This window comes from Crocuta crocuta, unplaced genomic scaffold (genome assembly GCF_008692635.1).
Source record: "Crocuta crocuta isolate KB4526 unplaced genomic scaffold, BGI_CrCroc_1.0 scaffold30, whole genome shotgun sequence".
Taxonomy (NCBI): Eukaryota; Metazoa; Chordata; class Mammalia; order Carnivora; family Hyaenidae; genus Crocuta; species Crocuta crocuta.
The window spans coordinates 11,525,547-11,545,813 of NW_027528345.1; the positions used below are offsets into that span (position 1 = coordinate 11,525,547).

The following is a 20,267-nucleotide window of genomic DNA, read 5'->3' on the forward strand; positions in this document are numbered from 1 at the left end:
GGCCTTCTGGAGCCCAGGCTGGGGGATGCACCTGCTCTGGAGGAGACTGGAGACTTGGGCCTGCCCTCAGGCGGCGCTCANGTGAGCCAAGACACGTTGGAGCCACAGAGCCTATTCGCCGAAACCATCAGCACGGGGAAACAACTGGAGCGATGTGGGTAGAAAAGACTGCGATTTCCACCTAGCCGGGGTATTTCCCACTTCTGGAAATGTGTTTCACTTCCGCGGGCAGGTCTCCTGGGTTGTAAAATACACTTCTCATTCCAGGGATTTTCCAGATGGGAAGCCTCTGTGGAGAGGCCAGAACTGGTAGGGATACAGCGCAGAAAGGAAAGGGACTCCGCATGTGGATTTGAAAGGGAGGAACAGCTGAGCCAGAAGTAGAAATGGGGGTCTTCAGGAAAGGAGAGGATCTTACTGGAAAAGGACTGCGGAGGGGAGAATGAAGTCCATGCTGGGGGATGGGGGGAGCAGACTTCTATGGCTGGACAGACTGGGGTCTCTATTGGGTGGACGCAGAGCGAAGACAGACCATGAAAGTGGCGATGGGACTGCTGAGATTACATCTGTTGCTTCCCAAGGGAGAAGGTTTCCAAAAAGAAGTTACTTTGTGACTCACTTGAGAGGATACCTGGGAATTAGGAACAGTAGCTTTGGAGGAACCGTTCCCTCAAGGATTTTACAGCAGAGGTCACATTCCTCCAGGAAGGGAAGAGAATCACAATAAGGTCCTGAGGAGTGGAGAGGGAAGCGGGAGGCCTTTGTCCACTATTGTTTTCCAGACGGTTCCCCAGGACATACTGCCCTCGGGGTCAGCCCTGTGACAGGCATTGCTGGGTGTTAGGAAACCAAGATAAAATTTAAAAAAAAATTTAAAAAAAAATTTTAATGTTTTATTTCTTTCTGAGAGAGAGAGAGAGAGAGAGGCGGCGTGAGCAGGGGAGGGTCAGAGAGAGAGGGAGACACAGATTCAGAAACAGGCTCCAGTCTCTGAACTAGCTGATAGCACAGAGCTCGACGCGGGGCTCAAACCCACGAACCGTGAGATCATGACCTGAGCCAAAGTCGGTCGTTTAACCGACTGAGCCACCCAGGTGCGCCCCCTCCCCCAATTTTTTTAACGTTCATTTATTTTTGAGAGACTGAGACAGAGCATGAGTGGGGGGAGGGGCAGAGGGAGGGAGATAGAATCCGAAGCAGGTTCCAGGCTCCCAGGTGTCAGCACAGAGCCCCATGCAGGGCTTGAACCCATGAACTGTGAGATCATGAGTGGAGCTGAAGTTGGACGCTCAACCGATGGAGCCACTCGGGCGCCCCAAGATAAATTTTGAAGAATGCAATCTCTGACCTCAAGATGCTTAAAGTCTGAAGGTGGAGGTAGGCTGGTAATCAGACGATTATAATATTATGTGCTTAATGCAATAATAGTGGCGGATACAAAATTGTCAGGTACTACATCATTAGGGTTTATTCTCGATGTTAGTTGTGGGGCTGGTCTAGAGGGGGCAGAGTGCAGAAAATAGAAGGACTTGAGGTTGGATGGGAAGAAGAGGGGAGAAGGCCAGAGGCTGGCAGTACTGTGGGAACACTGAGAGAAGGTGGTGATAATGACAGGTGTGTCACTAGCAGAAGGAGGCCAACACCTCTGTCACTCGCAGGGGTCCACAGCATCCTCAGGAACGCAGCCGAGCCACTCCCTCCTAAGAAACTCCCTTCCATGCCAGGCTCTTGGGAACTGAAGTCGATGGTCACCAAATCCCGGGATTTCAGAGCAGGGACCATCTTTACAAGTTAACTAGATGAGGAAACTGAGTCACAGAAAAAGCTGGTGACTTGCCCAGAGGCTCCCCGGTTCCTCAGTGTTGGAACTGAGATGGGAATGCAGACGTCCCGACCCGGCTTCATACAGAGCATGCACTGTTCCAGAGGCCTCTGCTGACTTTGCAGCCTACACGTTCCAGGACCAGTCTTAGCCGGTTTCTCCTGTTACACTGTTCACTACCTATTCCCTCTGGGCTGGTCCTCAGCGATTGCTATGAAAAGCTGCTTCTCAACTTCTTAGCCTTCTTTCAGTTCCCTGTTCAATCTATTGTAGGCCACTCCAACAGACTGAGCCCTGGCCAGGATGGGGCAGAAATATCAGCTTCCCAGTTCTCTGTGGTTTACAGAAGCCTGGATCCGGTGGTCTATTTCAGTCCTGGCCTTGACATGCTGACTCACACTTAGTTGGAGGGCCTGTATGGCTGTCTCTTCTCCCTTTTTGTTCTGCTCAACCCTTTCCTTTCTTTGGTCAGCACCTTCTCCTTTTTTTTCCTTTTTTTCTTTTTCTGTTCTTGCCTTCCTGGTCTCCTTTGTAATTTGTCACTTTCTTTGTCCGCTGGCGTCTGACCTACTGCTGAATCCTCCGCTCGCTCCCCTCTGTAGTGTATCCTAGTAGTTGCCATCACCCGGAACCTGGGGGTGGGCCCCTGCTCTAGGCGCTGGAGGGGGAACAAAAAAAGAATGAGCCCACAGCCTACCTGGGAGAGCCAGGGCACATGGAGTCACTCAGGAACATTTGAAAGTACTCTGTGCCTTCGAATATGGCAAATGTACATGGGAGGAAGAGCAGAGGGGCAGGTTAATGGCAGGTGGATCCTAAAATAATGCAAAAAGGCTGATGTAAAGCCACTCCCACTTGGCTGAGTCTGTGAAGTGGCAGTAAATGGAGGATCCAGCACAGAAATGTGAAATCCAACTTGTGGCCTACGACTGCCCTGCCTCGGGAGGGCTTAATGGCAAACAAAAAGACTCAGGATGATCACGTATATTCAGTTTTATTTGCTTTTCTGTATCCGGCTCAAGGGTCTCTCAGACTGTCTTTTCCTTGATGGCCTCAAGTCCTACTGTGGGTCTAAGCATCATCTTGGGCAGGCCGAGCCATTCAGGAAGATGTTCAGTTGGAAGCAATGACCTGAAGGAAAAGCCGATATGTCCACAGTCAGTAACTTCTGCCCACCTCCCTGTTTTCTTCAGGGCTCCTGGTTGAGGGTAGCCCCGCATCGGGTTTCTGGGGGCAGCTGAGGGAGTGCCGGGGGTGGGGGGAGGGAGGGTAGAAGTAGGTCTCAGGACAATTAATGTTCTAGACACATACGCGGCACCTGGTGTAAAGAATAGGCCTTGAAATGGTTGTGAATCGAAGTTCATGCCAGGAGACCAGAGTGTGTTTGAAGGCTGGAGGGCCTCGGTGGGATGATGGTGAAGCTATCGCTAAGTCAGTGTAGGTCAAGTCTCACCTAACCTTCAAGCATTATCTAAGGTAGTAAAACCTCTCACTAAAGGGTAGAGCAAACTCTCCTAATGCCCTCAGAAGGAGCTCATGGGAGAAAATGTTCGTGACTCTTCCCTTTCCCAGGAGCATGCAGTACTTTCTGAAGCTGTTTCCCTCGGCTTTGACTTAGGACAGCACTGATACGTGCCTGGTTGAGGTCTGCTGTTGTCACTATCTTACCCTAAGCAGTAAACATTTGAGGTGAAGTCTGCTGAGCGGGTATGCAGAGGGGAGCTCAGGAGAGCAGCGTTATTCAGGGAAAGCGCATCACGGGGGTGAGGGAAAGGAGTGAACGAGTTTGGTAAGGAAGAGGATGGCTTCCCTGTCCAATGGTTGCTCCCCAACCCAGCCAGTGTATGGGTCTCCAGGTGACCCTGTTTCACCCTGTCATTTGAGAGGACTCACGTTGTTTATCCAGGAGATGTATGCGGAGACGCGTGTGAAGACTGTGGGCTTCCTGGAGACATTACAGCCCAGGCTGGACACAAAGCTGGTCACTCCATGGACGGTGTACTTGCCGTTCAGCAGGCAGTGGAGAGGGCCCCCAGAATCACCCTGCAGGGGGGAGGTGGAGGGGCTGAAAACTCCATTATTAAACCTTGGAAACTTTGCTTTTGCTCATACCCTGCTTCTGCGTGTCAGGTCCTGTGCAGTTTTAAAGCTCCAATTCAGATCCCTACTTCCTTCATATCCCCACAATCCAGACGCATCTCATCTTCCTAATCCTTTCTTTTGCTGCACTTATGTCGTGTTCTGCCTTGTGTTTTGGTTTCATAATTTGTTTCTACCTGCCACACCTATCTGTGAGCTTTTTGAGACTGCTTTCTGAGACTGTCTTCCTGATATGTTTCCTCTCCACAATGCTGGCATAGAACTTTGAACATCTTAAGCTCGGTAGCTCTTATTGGTTTAAATCAAACCTGGGAGTAGGGGGAGTAGAGTGTCCTAACAATGTCTTCATCTCCAGCATTTAGGCCAGTGGTTCTAATTAGACTTCGCCTTTAGACACAGGGTAAGTAGTCAACACATTAAACTAAACCAGGGGGAAGGGGAGGGAAAATGATACATTGGGTAGTGGTTACCTGCTCAGGCTTTGAATCAGAGTAACCTGGGTTTACTTGGACACTCTCCTCCTTACCCAGCTCCCAAGATGCCAGTTTTGTAATTCCAGACAGGAACTTGAAAGATATTTCTCTGGAAAATCTGACCAGCACAAGAGGCAAGACCTAAAGCTACTGCCTTTGGAGGTCCTCCGCCTAAACCACCAGATCTTCACTAGATCACCCAACAGACCAGTTCAGCATGGATGAATCCCACCAAAGGCTCAGAGCTACTGATCAGCTTTTTATTACTTCACTCTGAAATAAGACCAGATGGTCAAGGAGTACCAAACATCTGAAGAAAGACTCTAACATAAAAATAGAATTCAAAACGAAGAGACAAAGAAATAAACAAAAAATGAAGGCAGCCAAGAGTATGCTGGGAGAAGGAAGCAAACAATAAAAACCTATGATTGATATCACACCCATGATGCAAGAACAGCATACTGCCAACCAAAACATGCAGAAAACAAAAAGAGCCTTCGGAAATTATGAGTATGATAGTAGAAAGAAAAGCTTGGAAGGGTTGGAAGTTACGGTAGAACAAACAAACATAATATAGAGAAACTAAGAAAATAAGAGGACCATCTAAGGAGGTAAATAAGTGAATAACAGACATTCTAGAAAGACACTATAAAAATGGAGGGGAGGAAATCATCAACAAACATTTTCAGAACCAAAGTTCTGGAGTTTCTAAAATGAGAAACCCCACCAAGCCTCTTGTCATGATGAATGCAAATAAACCCATACGAAGACACAAAACACTGGGGTCATGAGAGGGTAAAATAAGTCACTTAACAAATTAGTGGAGAGCGTGGAGCTGAATCAGTGATAAAATGAGCATATATTATGCAAATTTAAAGACGGTTATTAACTTCAGGGAAAACAAAGTTCTGCAGGAAATGAAAAGTGATTTCAGAATACATCGTGGGTAAGAGTTCAGGCATTAAAAAAGAAGGAAATCGTGCCATCTGCAATGATGTGGATGGACCTCAAGGGCAGTGTGCTCAGTGAAACCAGTCAGACAGAGAAAGACACAGTATGATCTCTCATATATAAGGTGAAATCTAAACACAAAACAAAACAAGCTCATTGACACTGAGAACAGAGTGGTGGTTGCCAAAAGGGGAGGGAGAGGGAGGAGAAAAAAAACTGCTTCCCTTTCTCATGAACTTGCTGAAGGATTTGCAACATCAAATAGTGTTTAAGACAAGAAAGAGAAATACAGGAACAGCAGACTAGGGACCCACAATAAAGCACACACACGCTTATGTGTGCCAAGCATATCTCTGGAAGAATGAAGACAGCCAGGGGCAGCCGTTGACTACGTGGAAATATATATAATCTCACTTAGAATGCTGCTTTTGATTACAAAGCATTCTTCCAAAATGTTCCAACTGTCAAAAAGGAGGCAGCAGGCCCAAAATAAAGTCACTTATGCTAAACTCCAAGATTTCATACCTAGCCTAATTGTAGCTTTGGTTTCTCCCAGAAATGCAATCTTTAACAAGCCAACCTGGAATTTTCAGGTCATCACTAGGAGGTAATCTGCTGATAGACCCCTTAGGAGGGCCACCTTGCCTAATACAAGGCATTCTTTGCGACAGCTTGATGACACTGCTTTCCATTTGCTAGAGGGGATGCGATCTGACTCATGAATCATTGAATAAAGCCACTTTGATCTTTAAATTTAATCAGTTGAATTTTTGTTATTTAACAGATTTGGTGGCAGGGGCCAGACCAAAGGACACTTCTGACAGCTCTGGGGGCACCAGGAAACAGGGATGACACTCTGTGGACAGTGAGTTTACTATCTTTCTCACCATTTCCAAGGGCCATGGGTAAGTCCCCTTGCCAATTCCATTAAGAATGAGCTCTCATCACATCTTTAATAATGGGCATTTCTAAGTCTTTTATCATGTACAGAGAGTTACTGTTTTACTCAGCTGATTTTACAAAAGCTTCCTGCAAATGTGTTTTGTCCTCAGAGAAATTTATGGAAAAGAATCTAACAAGTACTCTAGAATACAGGTTTCTGATAACTTTCAGATCAAGCAACTGAACTGGGTGAGAACTTCCAGAACTGGTGGGAAAAACAGATTCAAATAGGACAGATGTTAATTACATGGGCATGAGTGACTTGAGGAGGAGGGATGATTATCGTTTATATGACTTCTTGTTTAAAACACTACTGGTCCTCTAATGTTTTGCTTTTCCAGATTTTGGGAAACCTTTTTACCTTTTCTCTTAAGCTGCCAACAGTTTGGTAAGATATATATTTGTGACTAAAGATGAAACATTTACTTGTTTTTCTCCCTACCTGATCCCTCCGCAATTCAAAAACTCTTGAGTAATCTTTTCATGACAATATACAGCTGACCCTTGAACAACATGGGGGTTAGGGATGCTGAATGTCCCTCCCTGTGTAGTCAGAAATCCCTGTATAACTTTTTGTTCCTACAAAATGTAACTACTAGTAGCCTATTATTGACCAAAAGCCTTACTGATAAGAGAAACAGTCGATTAATACACATTTTATATGTTAGATTTGTTATATATGGTACTCTTAAAGTAAGCTAGAGAAAACAAAATGTCAAGAAAATCATAAGGAAGAGAAAAAACACTGTTCCATATTTATTGAAAACAGAATCCACATATAATGGACTCACACAGTTCAAACCCATGTTGTTCCAGAGAAACTATGGTTAGTTGTTTACATAGGTTCAATAAGAATCTGATCTTCTTGTAAAAAGACACAATTAGAAACATTAGGTATATTACCAAAGCTCTGACTGGAATATCATATTTGAGAAAGTTGTGCATAGACTCAGATATGACCAGACACTTTTAAGAAACTAAGATTAACTTGGGGTATCTGGGTGGCTCAGTCAGTTAGACATCTGGCTCTTGATCTTGGCTCAGGTCATGATCACACAGTTCGTGGGAATGAGCCCTACGTTGGGCTCTGTGCTGACAGCACGGGGCCTGCTTGGGATTCCCTCTCTCCCTTTCTCTCTGTCACTCTGTCTCTCTCTCTCAAAACTAAAAAGAAAGGAAAGGAAGAAAAAAAGAAGGAAAGGAAAGGGAAGGAAAGGGAAGGAAAGGGAAGGAGGGAAGGAAGGAAGGAAGGAATGAAGGAAGAAACAGAGAGAGAGAGAAAGAAAGAAAGAAAGAAAGAAAGAAAGAAAGAAAGAAAGAAAGAGAGAAAGAAAGAATGGTTGACTTTACAGAGCCAATAAAACCTCATGGAAAAACTGACCTGGCACTTTGCTTACAAGATTCCAGCAAAGCAGTCTTAAAAAGAACTTAGGTGGTCAGTTGCTATTCTTGCTGCACATATGTAAATAATCAGGCAAAGTTTAATATGTAAACAAGTTAATTTTTCTGTAAGAATTGAAGGTAAGTGTAGAGAGAAGAAATTATGTTTACACTTTTATCTGCATTAGATTCTAATCCTGTTCATTGTCTTCCAGGTTCTACTATATACCTGCAAACTGGATCCTGAATTCTTCTAGTTTTCTAAACAATCTGGCTATGACTCTTCAAACTAACATTTCCAATTTTCTCTCACCTTTCTGATTCGGAATCAATGAGAACAAAGACTGCTCTTGAATCTCTTTGGAAGGGAGTACACCAGGTCCTCCGCACCACCCAGATGGTGGCCAGACTCCAGGGACTCTGACATGCATCTCACAGCTGACATCTGGTCCTACACAAACATTGGAGATCCTCCAATCAAAGTGATTAGAAAGAGAAGTAGCTGACATGGAGGTAGACTGCTTCCTCCCAAGATGCCAGATCAAGACTTCATACTTTAGCTAAATATAAAACCCTTTCTTCTTCCCTTTCTTTCCTTCACTCTGGAGCTGGCCTAGAAAGATAATGCCATCATCCATATCTCCTGGGCCATGGCTAAGGAGGGCAACCTCTGGAACCTAGGACAATCTTTTATTTCAGGCTAAGAGAAGACCTAACTTATCCCTGGCTTGAATGGGTAAATGCAACAATCCCTGGAATGAATCCATTAACAGTGCTACCTTATTGAGAAGTATTTTGTGCCCCGAGAGGGGTTGTTGTCTTTGCGGTATTTATCACTCTCCTTGGGCCTATGAATGACTAGGCAGCTGGGACACAGCCAGGAAATAAATGCCTTTTAGGTTATCCAACTGTGCCCCTAGGCTTTCCACAATTGAACTAAGATACCTCATTGTACAATTCCCCTGGATTTATGTGACCAAGTTAGAGAAAGAATTGAGTTAAAAAGGAATCATCGAGTTAGATAATTGAGTTAAGAAAGGAATTATTCAGGATTTAGGATTCACTTCCTTTGGCAGGGCTACACCTCCCTGGTTAGGAATAGAGTTCTAAATGTTCATTAGAATATGATCAGAAACCTCTCTTTCACTCTTGAAGGTATTGTAGAATCTGCTGCTAAAACAATAGCTGCCCGATAAAGATCCTTAGACTCTCTAGTAGCCAAAGTTCTTTTTTTTTTTTTTTTTTTTTTTTTTTTTTAGATAGAGAGGGAGTGAGTCAAGGAGAAGGTCAGAGGGAGAAGAAAGAATCTCAAGGAGGCTTCACACTCAGCATAGAGCCCAATGCAGGGCTTAATCCCTTGACCCTCAGATCATGACCTAAGCCAAAACCAAGAGTCGGACACTCTAACTGACTGAACTAACTAACTGAACCACCCGGCTCCCCATAAGTTATTCTTGATGATAGGATAGTCCTTAATTATCTTTAGTTGAGTGAGGGGATGTCTGTACTGTGACCAATATCACCTACTGTGCTCGGATTAACGCTTCTGGGGAAGTTGAAACTCAACTACATAAGATCACCAAGCAAGTCACATGGCTTAGAAGGGTGACTCTTACAACAGGGTCTTTCTTTGACTTATTTGATTTTGATTGGTTTGGATGTTGGGGACCATGGCTCCAAAGTGCATTCTAAACATTGGGAATTATTCTACTTATCGTAAACATAATAGTTTCCCTGGTCCATTGTTATTCTCTCAAAAGTTTTAAATGCATGTTCACAGCCACTAACTACCAAGCAAATGATCTCCGCAAAACAGGAACACCAGAAAAGGAATGAAGAGAACGAGCAACTTTTGGGTGATTGAACTTGAAGCTGTGGGCTGTGAATGTCACAGAGATTAAGCAAACAACCACAAGAACTGTGAATACCACACAAAGGATCAACAAAATTTCACAAAATGCTGAGAACTGCAGGGTAAAGTGCTATGAGAACTGCAGTAGCTGAGAGTAGCACTGATGCCGTAAATTTTTATCATACCTGTCAGTTAAGTTGAGGATCTAATCAAAAGCAGGGAATTGTTAAGGAGACAGTAGATCCAAAATGGAGTCACTTATGCTAAACTCCACCAAGACTTAACACCTAACCTAACTATGGCTTCAGCGTCTTTCAGAAACATGACCTGCAGCCAGCCAACTTGGAGTTTCCTGGTCAGCATCAGGAGGTAATCTGCTAATAGACCCCCTCTGCTTCCCTCAGGAGGACAACCTTGCCTAAAACAAGGCCTTCTTTACTAATAATTTCCTTTATTCCAGCTCCCTCTCTGCCTTTAAAAACTTTTCCTTTTCTGCAGCTTGATGGAGCTCCTTTCTGTTTGCTATATGGGAGTGCTTCCCAATTCCTGAGTCATTGAATAAAGCCACTTTGATCTTTAAATTTGCTCAGTTGAATTTTTGTTATTTAACAGGTACATAGTGTAAAAGGAAGAGAGACCCACATCACCCATAATGCCTGAACTGAAAAATTAAGTAAGAATACAAGGATTTATTTTTAGAGAGGTATGGAAGTAGACACCAAAAGAATCAGCTAACAAGAGTTGAAAGTGGTCCCTTCTGGGGAGGGAGATCTAGAAGAGTGGAAAGAACACAGTGATAGTTTTTTTCCATTATTAAGCTCACAGTTTGATTTGTCACTTTAAGCAATTTTATACATATAGCCTCATTAAAAATTAAAGCTCAAAAGGAAAAGACACCAAAAGTTCAAATTGGGGATAATTCTTTTAAAAAGGAACTAGCCGTACCACACCCCAGCTACTGCTTAGGAAAAGAGGATGTTTTCTTTAGATTACTGCACTCAAAACAAATCAAACAAAACAACCTAAAAATCTTCCATCCCAGTTCTAATAGAGGGTTGAGAGTATTTCTGGGCTAGAGGAATGAAAGGTCATTAAATTACATATAATACTATCATCTTATGTTATACTAACATCTTATGTTAATTGACTTGGAAAGAAACGGGCTCTGGAGAGATGGAAGGTGTGGCTGAGGATCTGAGGGCAGAAGGAAGGGCTGGAAAGCAGCTCAGTGGGAATGAGTGGATCCATTCTGAGGTGAAAGGTTGGGGGACCCAGAAGTCTGAATTCCCAGAAGAAACACTCTTGGGAAACTCCAGTGGCAAGGGACCTGGAGACACAACCGCCTCAGAGAATTGTCAATTGGAGCAGCTGCAGAAGAAAAAGTACTCCGACTTTGGCTCAGGTCGTGATCTCACGGTTCATGGGTTTGAGCCCCGCGTCGGGCTCTGTGCTGACTACCAGCTTGGAGCCTGGAGCCCGTTTCAGATCCTAGATCTCCCTCTCTCTGTGACCTTCCCTGGCGCTCTCTCTCTCTCTCTCAGAAATAAATAAAGCATTAAAAAAAAAGAAAAGAAAAGAAAAAGTACTCTACATTTTCAGACTTCAAGACCCTGGGAGAGCAGAGGGAAAGTGAATTAACTCAGAGAGGTTAAACCTTAAGGTAATAGGGGAAGCTGGCTGGTGAGGACCTGGGAGAGACTGCTTACCTATCCATTTCTACTTGCATGTAGGGCTCCCAGTATACACTAGGAAGGTCCTGGGCAAACTGGGATGAGTCGGTCACCTTACTTCTGTGGTTCTAGGTGCTCACCAAAAAGCTTTGATCATTTGATTCTACTGTTTCAGTCAGCCTACCATCCTACAGCTGGCTTCTCTTCTACCACTTAGCTCGGACCTTACAGTTGGTCTGTAGTCTTGTCCTTCTGCTCCAGTAATGCAGGAAACCGCAGCCCTGGATTAACGCATCCCTGCAACTGGGTTTTGAGTAAAATGGACTGAATCACCTGCTCACTTAGTGATCGCGTGGTCTGCGACCCCACTCTATCAGTAACATCGTGGAGGCCACTTGTGTCGCACTCACTTTAATTAGTCCAGACCCATACAACCGTTGTACCTTCATTATCAGCATTCAATCTCTTATTTCATAAGTAAATAGAAAAAATAATGCAAACACCTGCCATCCTCCAGCCACCCAGCCTGCAGACTCTTTCATATCCATGCACGTTTTGATGTCTCTCTTCCTGTGCTCTTGGTTCCCTTGCTCCTCCTCTGAGATCTTGTGCCGTCCATTATTTCCTCTCTCTGACTCTACAAGATCCTTTCTTCTCTGCGTATTACATTACTCAATTTTAATATACTATATTTAGCCCCTCCATGATTTGTCATCCTCCTTAAAGCTGCCAGACTCTTTTTTTTTTTTTTTTTGGTCCCTGTCTTTCACCCAAGATTCTTGGAAGAGTATTTTCCATTCCTTACTATGTTTCTAGCCTCTTCATTTCTTAACTTCAATAAAACTTCTGCCCCCTCCACTCTACTGAAATTCTTGCCACAGTTACCGGTGAGCCACCAGCTGCCAAAGTAGGCACTTCAACGATCTACTGTGGCTCCTGGATGCGCTGTATACTGTGTACGACACATCAGTATTTCTTGAGACTCTGGAAAGCCCTTATTACCTCTAATCCTTCTTAGGTCTTATGGGTTCTTTGCCCTCCACCTATCCCTGAAGCATTCAAGTATTCATGTTATCATAGTTTTTTCCCTTCAACTCACTGTTCTTTTCTCATTCTACAACTTTTCCCCTGCAGGATGGGGGTGGCTGGGGTGGGGGGTGGAGCTCATCTGGCTTATCTCTAGCCCAGCTCTCCCCTCAAGCTCTGCTTCTTTATATCTACTTACTTACTGATTAACTATACCTGAATGTCCCACTGGGATTTCAGACTCAACTTGTTCAAAATCAAGTTCATCATCTTCTTTCCCAAATCCTATAAACCTTCTCTCATTGGAGGCAGCAAACCCCTCCTCTGAATCACTTAAACCAATGCCTGGAAGTCACTCCAGGTCCTCCTTCTTTCTCCCTCCTTTCCACTGCCCTAGTTCAAGCCCTCAAGTTTATTGCCTAGATAATTACAGTAGTCTCCTAATCTGTCTCTTGGCTAACCTAACACTCTTCAAAGACATGCTTACCCTGTCATTAGACAATATCTCTAAAAGACAACTCTGATAATGCTGTTCTCCTTTTTACAACTCTTTAATGGTTTCGCAGTGCCTGAAAGATAAAGTTCATGTCCCTAAGCATGCGATGGAGGTTCAGGGCAGGCTGCCACCAAATGCACCACTTTGGGATATTGATTATTTTGAATTAAAGTTACTTAAGAACAGACAATGTAAGAAGGACATTCTAACCCTACTCTGTTCCTCTGAAAGCAGAAAACAAATCTCCCATGTGAAAGTTACCCTCCCTGTACTAGGAGGTAAGGAGACATCCTTCCGGCTAGAGACAGGGAATGCAGGGCCATATAACAAACCCTGTTACTTCACCCTGTTGTTTCTTCGCTAATTTACATCAAGCCCAAACTTCTTTCTCTTGTCAATTCTTCACAAATTTGTTATTTCTTTGTCTAAAAGGTCTTTGAGTCTCATATTTTTATGAGGTCCTGCAATATGAAATTAAACTAGTTTTTGTCCTGTTAATCTGTCTTCTGTCAATTTAATTATTAGGTGAGCCAAAGAACTTAGAAGGGAGAAGGGAAAGATTTCTTCCCCCGCACACAGCACTTGAAGCGCTAAGTCCTGTGGCTCCTACTTGCCTCCAGTGTAGTCTCCTGACATTCCCTGGTATGGTAATAGTTTATTTCCAGCCCAAGCGTCAGCAAACATTTTCTGTAAAAGGCCAAATAGTACATATTTTAGGTTTTTCAGGCTACAGTCTTTATTGCAACTATTCAACTCTATGAAAGTAGCCATAAACAATATGTAAATAAACAAGTATGGCTGTATTTATTCCAATCAAATGTGTTTTTTTTAATGAACATTAAAACTTTGTATTTTTCATGTGTCATGGCATTATTTTTGTTAATTTATTCTCAGCCATTTAAAAATTTACAAAGCATTCTGGCATTAAGGAGTCTACTCCTGAAATCATTATTGTACTATATGCTAACTAATTTGGATGTAAATTAAAAAAAGAAATTAAAAAAAAAAAGAAATTTGACAAGAGAGTAGAAGACAAACATGAAAAAAAGCATTCTATAGAATGGTTATAGAGAAACAGGACTATAGTGAAACAGGTAGGAGATTTGGAGGCTTGTGAGCTCTGACCTCCGCTCCAGCTGTCGGGAACGCCCTGTAATTCTCTAAGTGTTCTAGATGGTTTCTGGGCCCATGCCCTCATTCATGCTCTTTCTCTTTCTCTGAACAGCTTTTCCGTTTTTGCCTGGCTTTCTCCCATTTAACCATCAGGACTCACTACAGACGTTACTTTCTTGGGGGGAGGCAAGTCTTTTCTGACCCCAACAGGTCTAGACAAGTGCCTATCCTTTGGGCTCCTGTATCACCCTATGCACATCTTTTTTATACATACAACTTACTCACGTTGTATTACAATGTTCTTTCCTATGTTTGCCTCTGCCATTTGTCCACTAAACACCATGTCTGAGTCATATTTGTATCCCTAACACTAAGCACAGTGCCTGGCCTTTACCAGGTAATCAAGAACATTTGTTGAACCACATTAAGGAATCTATGAGATGGTATTTTGCAGATTAATCTTGTCTAAATAGAAGAAGGTCCTATTTATTATATATATAAATGATTATAACACTATTTTGTACACTCTCCCCTGCCAGAGTCACCTGTATATACTCCTGGGAATACTACTGAGGTAAAGGGTTGGTGGCCGAGGAGGTACAAGGAAAGCTGGGATTGATGGGAACAGAGCTTTCTCATGCCCAGTGACAACCACCACTCCGGGCTGTAAGAAGTCTAGGTGACAACTTCCAAAGACCGCACACATACACCAACACACCAATGTTGGGCCACATACAAGCTTCTGAGGTCAGGGCACAGGCAAGATGAATTGTAGGATTCCTTTCGACTCTGAGATTCCTTGAGTATAGAGTTACTGGCACAGACTCATTCTCACCGAGACGCCAGAGCAGGCGTATTCCCCCATGTGTTTACCTGACATCCGGAGCGGATCCCATCTCCTCCTGCGCACACCATGGTGTTCTTCACGGTGGAGCCCCAATAGGAGGAGCTAGAGCAGATGGCGTAGTCCACAGTGGGCAGGTAAGCCTGCTGCAGGACCTGGGCCAGCTGCCCATTGGCTGCACAAGACACACAGCATTGGAGGTCAGCCCCCAACCCTCTGGAGTGGGGGGGGAGACCTTCCCCACCCTCCCAAACCTTCCCAAGAAAGCTGAACTCAGGGCAGCCTCCTTCCAGGGCACGCCTCATCCTCCCCTTTTCCCCGCCTTCTATGCAGGCTATGGCCCCTTCCTTCAGGGCTCATCCTTGATCACCGTTCCCAAGCTCCAACCACCAACCTCCAATCTCCTACTGCTGCTTCAAAGAAGGCAAGTGCTTTAAAGTCACCAGGATGGTCTTATCTGTTGAGAACTCCCCTGCTTTCACTTTACACCGTCATCCCCACGAAGCAGAACCGGGACCACACACCCTTCTTTTCATTTCCTACGAGCTTGCTGCAGCTTTCCTTTATCTGGCTCTTTCGACTTTTCAAAGCCTTTGCACATGAATTATTTCTTTGCATCCTTACAGCAACCCTTTCATGTTATAGATCAGGAGGTTGAACCTCTATGACATTAAGTGAACTGAGAGTAGTTGCATTAAAAGCATCTCTCTCTCTCTCTCTCTCAGCTCCAGGATTTCCCAGCTGATTAGCTGCTCACAGCAAGGCCTTGCCTCTCCCCCAGAGCTCAAATACCGCCTCCTGGCTGACAGACTTCTGGGTCAGCCCCAATGTCCCTGCCCTTCACCACCTCTGCTCCTAGCCCCTCCTACCTTTCTATGTTGTCTGGATGGCATTGCCTACCAGAGCTCTTCCCGTGTCGACCAGAAAGAGCTAGCTGAGGCCTCTTCTGCCTTCACTCCTCTGGCCCTACAGCTACCTCTGGTTTAGTCACTCCAACCCACAGCCCAGCGACTATGGTGTGACGACCACCAAAGTGAGAGCCAGGTCCTGGCCCCAGCTAACTAGTTACTAGCTAGTCATGTGATCTTATATAAGGCCTTTAATTTCATTGGGCCTTAGTCTCCCCATATATAATAATGAGAGGCTGGTACAAAATATTCTCTGAGGGAAGGTGTTTTGTTTGGTGTTGGTATTTTTTCAGTTATAAGAGTCTCTGACTCCCTGACTTGACTGTTCCATGGCCGGTTCTTAGCTGGATTTCATGCACCAGTTATTTGATCTCTGGTTCCTTGTCTCTGGCTATGAGCACCTGGGACTGCAGAAAAACGTGCCCAGAAGCTCTGCTATCTACTCAAGGCCCATGTGGTGGGTTTTGCCACTGTAGGTGACTTACTCTTGGTCCTGCCCCAGCCTGTGATGTAGCAGGGACTGTTGTTGGGCAGGATGGTCCCCGACGGCGGCAGAGCACCCAGCTGGACATTGCTGTTGAGGGTAACTGCCTGGGCCAGGCGCAGCAGGGCGATGTCATAGCTGGAGGAGGAAACGAGCCTGCTCGGGCCTTCCCTCAGGTCAGCAGAAGGGCGGCCCTCACCAGCCTTTGCGTGCCCATAGAATTAGAAACCAACAGCTTTGAAAAAGGGCTGACTTGCTAAGCCTCCAATTCAAACACGTTTGGATTGTAGGGTATTACTTGTTTAATGGCAGCACCTGCTGGTGAGGTCTTGGTGTTGCGGTCTAGCTGTGGCCTCCGCAGCTCTGGGATGGGGGAAGGGAGAGTGGGGCTTATAGCTTTCAGTTATGAACGGGGAATCAGAGAGGAGCAGAGTGCTATGATCTTGGTAGTAGAGAGGAATTCTCAGAGAAGAAAGATGTACAATGCCGCATGGGTCTGAAAACTCCGCAGAAATATCCCGGTGACTTCGACCCGCTCCCCACCCCCCACACTCCAGAGAATTGACCACCATTTTGACTACCTCCTTTCCAAAAGTTTACAGCTGGGCCTTGCAGGAGTTTTCTCATATAAGATTCATTTTAAGACATTTACTTTTGCCGATGGGGTCTGTTCCATAAAATGAATAATAAATAACAATAGAAATGGAAACACGAAACTCTGCAGAGAAGGAGTGTCAGGTGACCCAATCATGCAAACCTGCTTAGATCTTCCAGAATTCTCAAACCTTCCAAAAAGCTAAATTCTCAGAGTCCTTCTGAATGAATGTAAGGGAAGCCAAGCCCCTGATGCTGGCCAGTCAGGCCTCTACCTCCCAGAGCAGCCCTGACCCTACCCGGCAGCCACGTTATTGCTGTTCCAATATGGATGCACCACAATCTTCTGCACGCTCACACGTTGCTCTGTGCCATCGTTCTGGTTCAGGTTGTGTTCTCCAACCACCACACGGAAGGTCATTCTGCTGCTGAAGTAAGAGAAGAGAAGAAAGCCCTGAGTGACGGGGTGGGGGTGGGGAGCCTATTTTCCCTTAGAGAAAAGTTGGGAAACCATCTCACATATTATCTTTAGGACAAGAACTCATCTTCACTGGCCCTGGCAGAGGGCAGTGGAAAGACCCTGGAAGACGAGGAAGTAACAAGCTCTCTCGTTCTCGAATTTACTAGCCTGTGGGAGTGACCAAAACCACCATCAACTTCACTGCCCCATTTTTCAAGCTAAACAGCCTAGGCTGAGTATCTCATAACCTGGGAGAGGTAGGGTGAACATAAATGAAATAATGGCTCTCAGCCCACAGAGAGGTTTTGAGGGAAGTATAAGCCAATAGTTTAAAGCACGTTCCCTGGGCCAGCAAAGCCAGCATAACGTGGAAACTTGTGAGAAATGCAGATTAGCAGGCTTCACCCTGAACCCACCAGATCAGAAGCCTTGATCTGTGCATTCCAGGTGATTCTGATTCGTGCTGAAAGTTGAGAACAATTGCTCAAGACACATAAGAAAAAAATGATTACCAGCCAGGCGTTGACCGGACACTTAAATATTCACCTACTTAATCCTCACAATAACACTGCAAAGTAGGTTTTATCACACCATTTTAGAAATAAGAGAATGAGAGCTTAGAGAAGCTCAGGAAGTCATCCAAAGTCAGGAAGGTAGAAGGAGAAACGGCATTCGAACCTAATCTTGCCCTGTCCCAAAGTCCGTACATTTCCTTATATTCTACCTCCATGGGCCCCCCCAATGGCCCCTTAAAGTCTTGTCCTGAGTGCTCAGAAATACATATTCCTCCCGAAAGACCAGACTTCTCCCCTTCCAGAGGCTCAGCCAAGCTACGGTTTTGTTTTTCTCACTTGTCCACGCAGTGAGCGGCTGTCATCACCCAGTTCTGTCTGATGAGTGTCCCTCCGCAGGTGTGGTACCAACTGCCCCCAGAGAGGTACTGGAGGGAAATCTAGAAGGGGAGGAGAGAGGGGAGGGAGAGGTTGGTGTTTCTTAAAAGGCTTTGCCCCAAACTACATATTACACTTCCTTCCATTCCTTCCATCCTTCACAACACTCTCCAACTTTGTGGGCCAGAGACGGCAAGAGGGTTTCATTTGACCTGTCAGTTGCTACTGATCGGTCGCCAGTGGCTCCTCGGAATGGCGGTGAGAAGGGGTGTGCAGACAGCCCTGGGATCAGCAGGAAAGAGGGCTCCGCTGTTGGCTGATGTTTGCTGTGTACACGGACGGGGGAGGAAAGGCACACCCACAGTGTATTTGACATCCCCACTCTGGGTTGTTGGCAAAGGGCCAAGAACCCAGGCCCTCTGACCTGCATTCCCTCTTGGAAGGAAACGAGGCTGTGGAATTGCTCCATCACCTAAGCCCACAGGCTTAGGGCTCCAGAGTGCCCTCTCCAATGTCCTCAAGACATGTCCTGTCCACCCCCCCCCTTAGGGAATACTCAGAACCATCACTGGAATATTCATTTTTATCAGCTCATGTCTTCTTCAGCACTACATGTTCCACAATCGCTCTGCTTCTGAAAATTAGGATGCAAACTTCGGTGAAGCGAACTGAATGTTCATGGTAGGGATTCCTCTCAAAGTGTGGTTATTTGCCAGTTAATTTGCCGGTTTCACACATCCAGGATTGCTTAAATCAAAGCCTTGCTGCCTTGTTACGAAAGTAGAAACCCTCTAAATAGTCAAGTAAGCCACATGCTCTACTCGGGGGGCAGGGGTGTGCTTGAAGGCAGAGGCACACTGTGTGGAGCGGTGTGTGCGTGTGCGTGTGTGTCAGGGTTCAGCAGATCTGAGCTGCGGGTCTGGCACACGGTCTGGCTTGTGCCACTGGGAACAGGCATGCGGTTTGGGTTTGGGTGCGTGCCTGGGACAGTGAGTGTGGTTGGTGTTCAGATCCCCTTCCCCAAACCTTCTGGGCGCTTTTTCCACCTAAGCCTGGGCCTGTTCACCTTGTACATCTAGGATCCAGACAGTTAGAGAGCTTCTTGTGGATAAGGCTGTGCACAAACGCACGTTGTATTATATACCAGCACACACACAGCTCGTCCTGTTGGAAGTCTGGGGCTGTGAAGGAGCACCCACCTGTGAGGGCCAAGAATTCCTCCTAGCTTCAGTCCCTCCAACTACCCGGGGGTTGGTTTCTGGAAAGTCCTGGGTGCTGTGTCCTTTGTAGGGCAGAAGAAAAGTGAGTGATGACTAAGCACGGGGGCAGCTCGCAGCTCGGGGTGGGGGGCAGGGTGGCGGTTATGCTTTGTCTGCGAATTCACAGTTCCTCCCCAGCAAATGAGGGGCCCAGCTGAGAGTTACGGGAGCCCTTTCTGAAAGCAGGGGAGTCAGAGTGGCTTCTGCTTCCCCCAACCCCGGGTGTCCCCAGGACTCTGGCATACTACCAAGGACCCATGTCACATCACTGGGCTAAGGCCCCAGAGGCTCCCTGTGGTCTCAGCCTTGCTTGGGGCCATCCCATGGCCCTAAGTGACCTCCCACCCCGCTACCCACACATTCAGTGGTTTGGCAGGATTCCCCAGGGGGGCAAGGACAGCAGCGCACATCCCAGCCAGACACCTGCTGAGGATGTCTTCCTGGCGATGAGGGTGGCAAGGAAGCCCAGACCCACAAAAGAGGCATCTCGGCTTTGTGGCCCAAGGCCCTGCCAACCAGAGGGTCCTGCATGGAGAGCAGCCTTCGCTCTTCCTATCCTGGATTCCAGGAGGGGTAAGTTTTTGCCAGACCCACAGGGTGTCCCATCTCGCCCGGGGATAGAGAGTGGGCCAGGACTTAAGGATAGCCTTTGACCCTGCTGTTCAAATCCTCCCCGCTAGAGCAGTCAGGCCAGAGGACCCACTTACCATAAAGGACCAGGGTGGTGAACACCAAGAAGCGTAGCATGTTGCCGGCCAGGTTGACCACTGCCCCCTTGCCATGAACCAAGCCCTCTTTATACTCCTCTTATCAGCAGCTGTCAGGGCTGCAGAGGGAAGGCCGGGGTAAATCACAGGTGACGTGGAAATACAAATGAAAAGATTTATTTTCAAGTAAACTCATTTATCTTCTTGTTGAATTTATCTATGTTGTTCAAAGACAGAACAAGGTCAGGTCAGGGCCGAATTAAGCATCTGCATCCCGTTGAAAGGCATCCAGTGAA

The 20,267-nt window shown here is 45.9% G+C and overlaps 1 protein-coding gene and 1 long non-coding RNA gene across 3 annotated transcripts; one reads left to right on the forward strand and one right to left on the reverse strand.

Moving 5' to 3' along the window:
• Positions 1 to 82: 82 nt before the first annotated feature.
• LOC144222768 (uncharacterized) lies at positions 83 to 8,909 on the forward strand. Of its 2 annotated transcripts, none has more exons than XR_013332475.1 (3): positions 83 to 190; positions 6,131 to 6,251; positions 7,884 to 8,909. It is a non-coding gene; the product is annotated as an uncharacterized LOC144222768 (long non-coding RNA). The 2 variants fall into 2 exon arrangements; XR_013332476.1 differs by having other exon boundaries at positions 83 to 154.
• On the reverse strand, positions 2,761 to 20,026 carry CELA1 (chymotrypsin like elastase 1). The gene is made up of 8 exons (XM_077753411.1): positions 19,972 to 20,026; positions 19,205 to 19,287; positions 17,967 to 18,067; positions 16,955 to 17,083; positions 16,063 to 16,199; positions 14,699 to 14,844; positions 3,716 to 3,865; positions 2,761 to 2,953 (listed from the first exon to the last, which is right to left on the reverse strand). Exons 1-8 carry the CDS (start codon positions 20,009 to 20,011, stop codon positions 2,936 to 2,938), a joined length of 804 nt encoding a protein of 267 aa, XP_077609537.1. The 5' UTR covers positions 20,012 to 20,026; the 3' UTR covers positions 2,761 to 2,935.
• Positions 20,027 to 20,267: the final 241 nt, after the last annotated feature.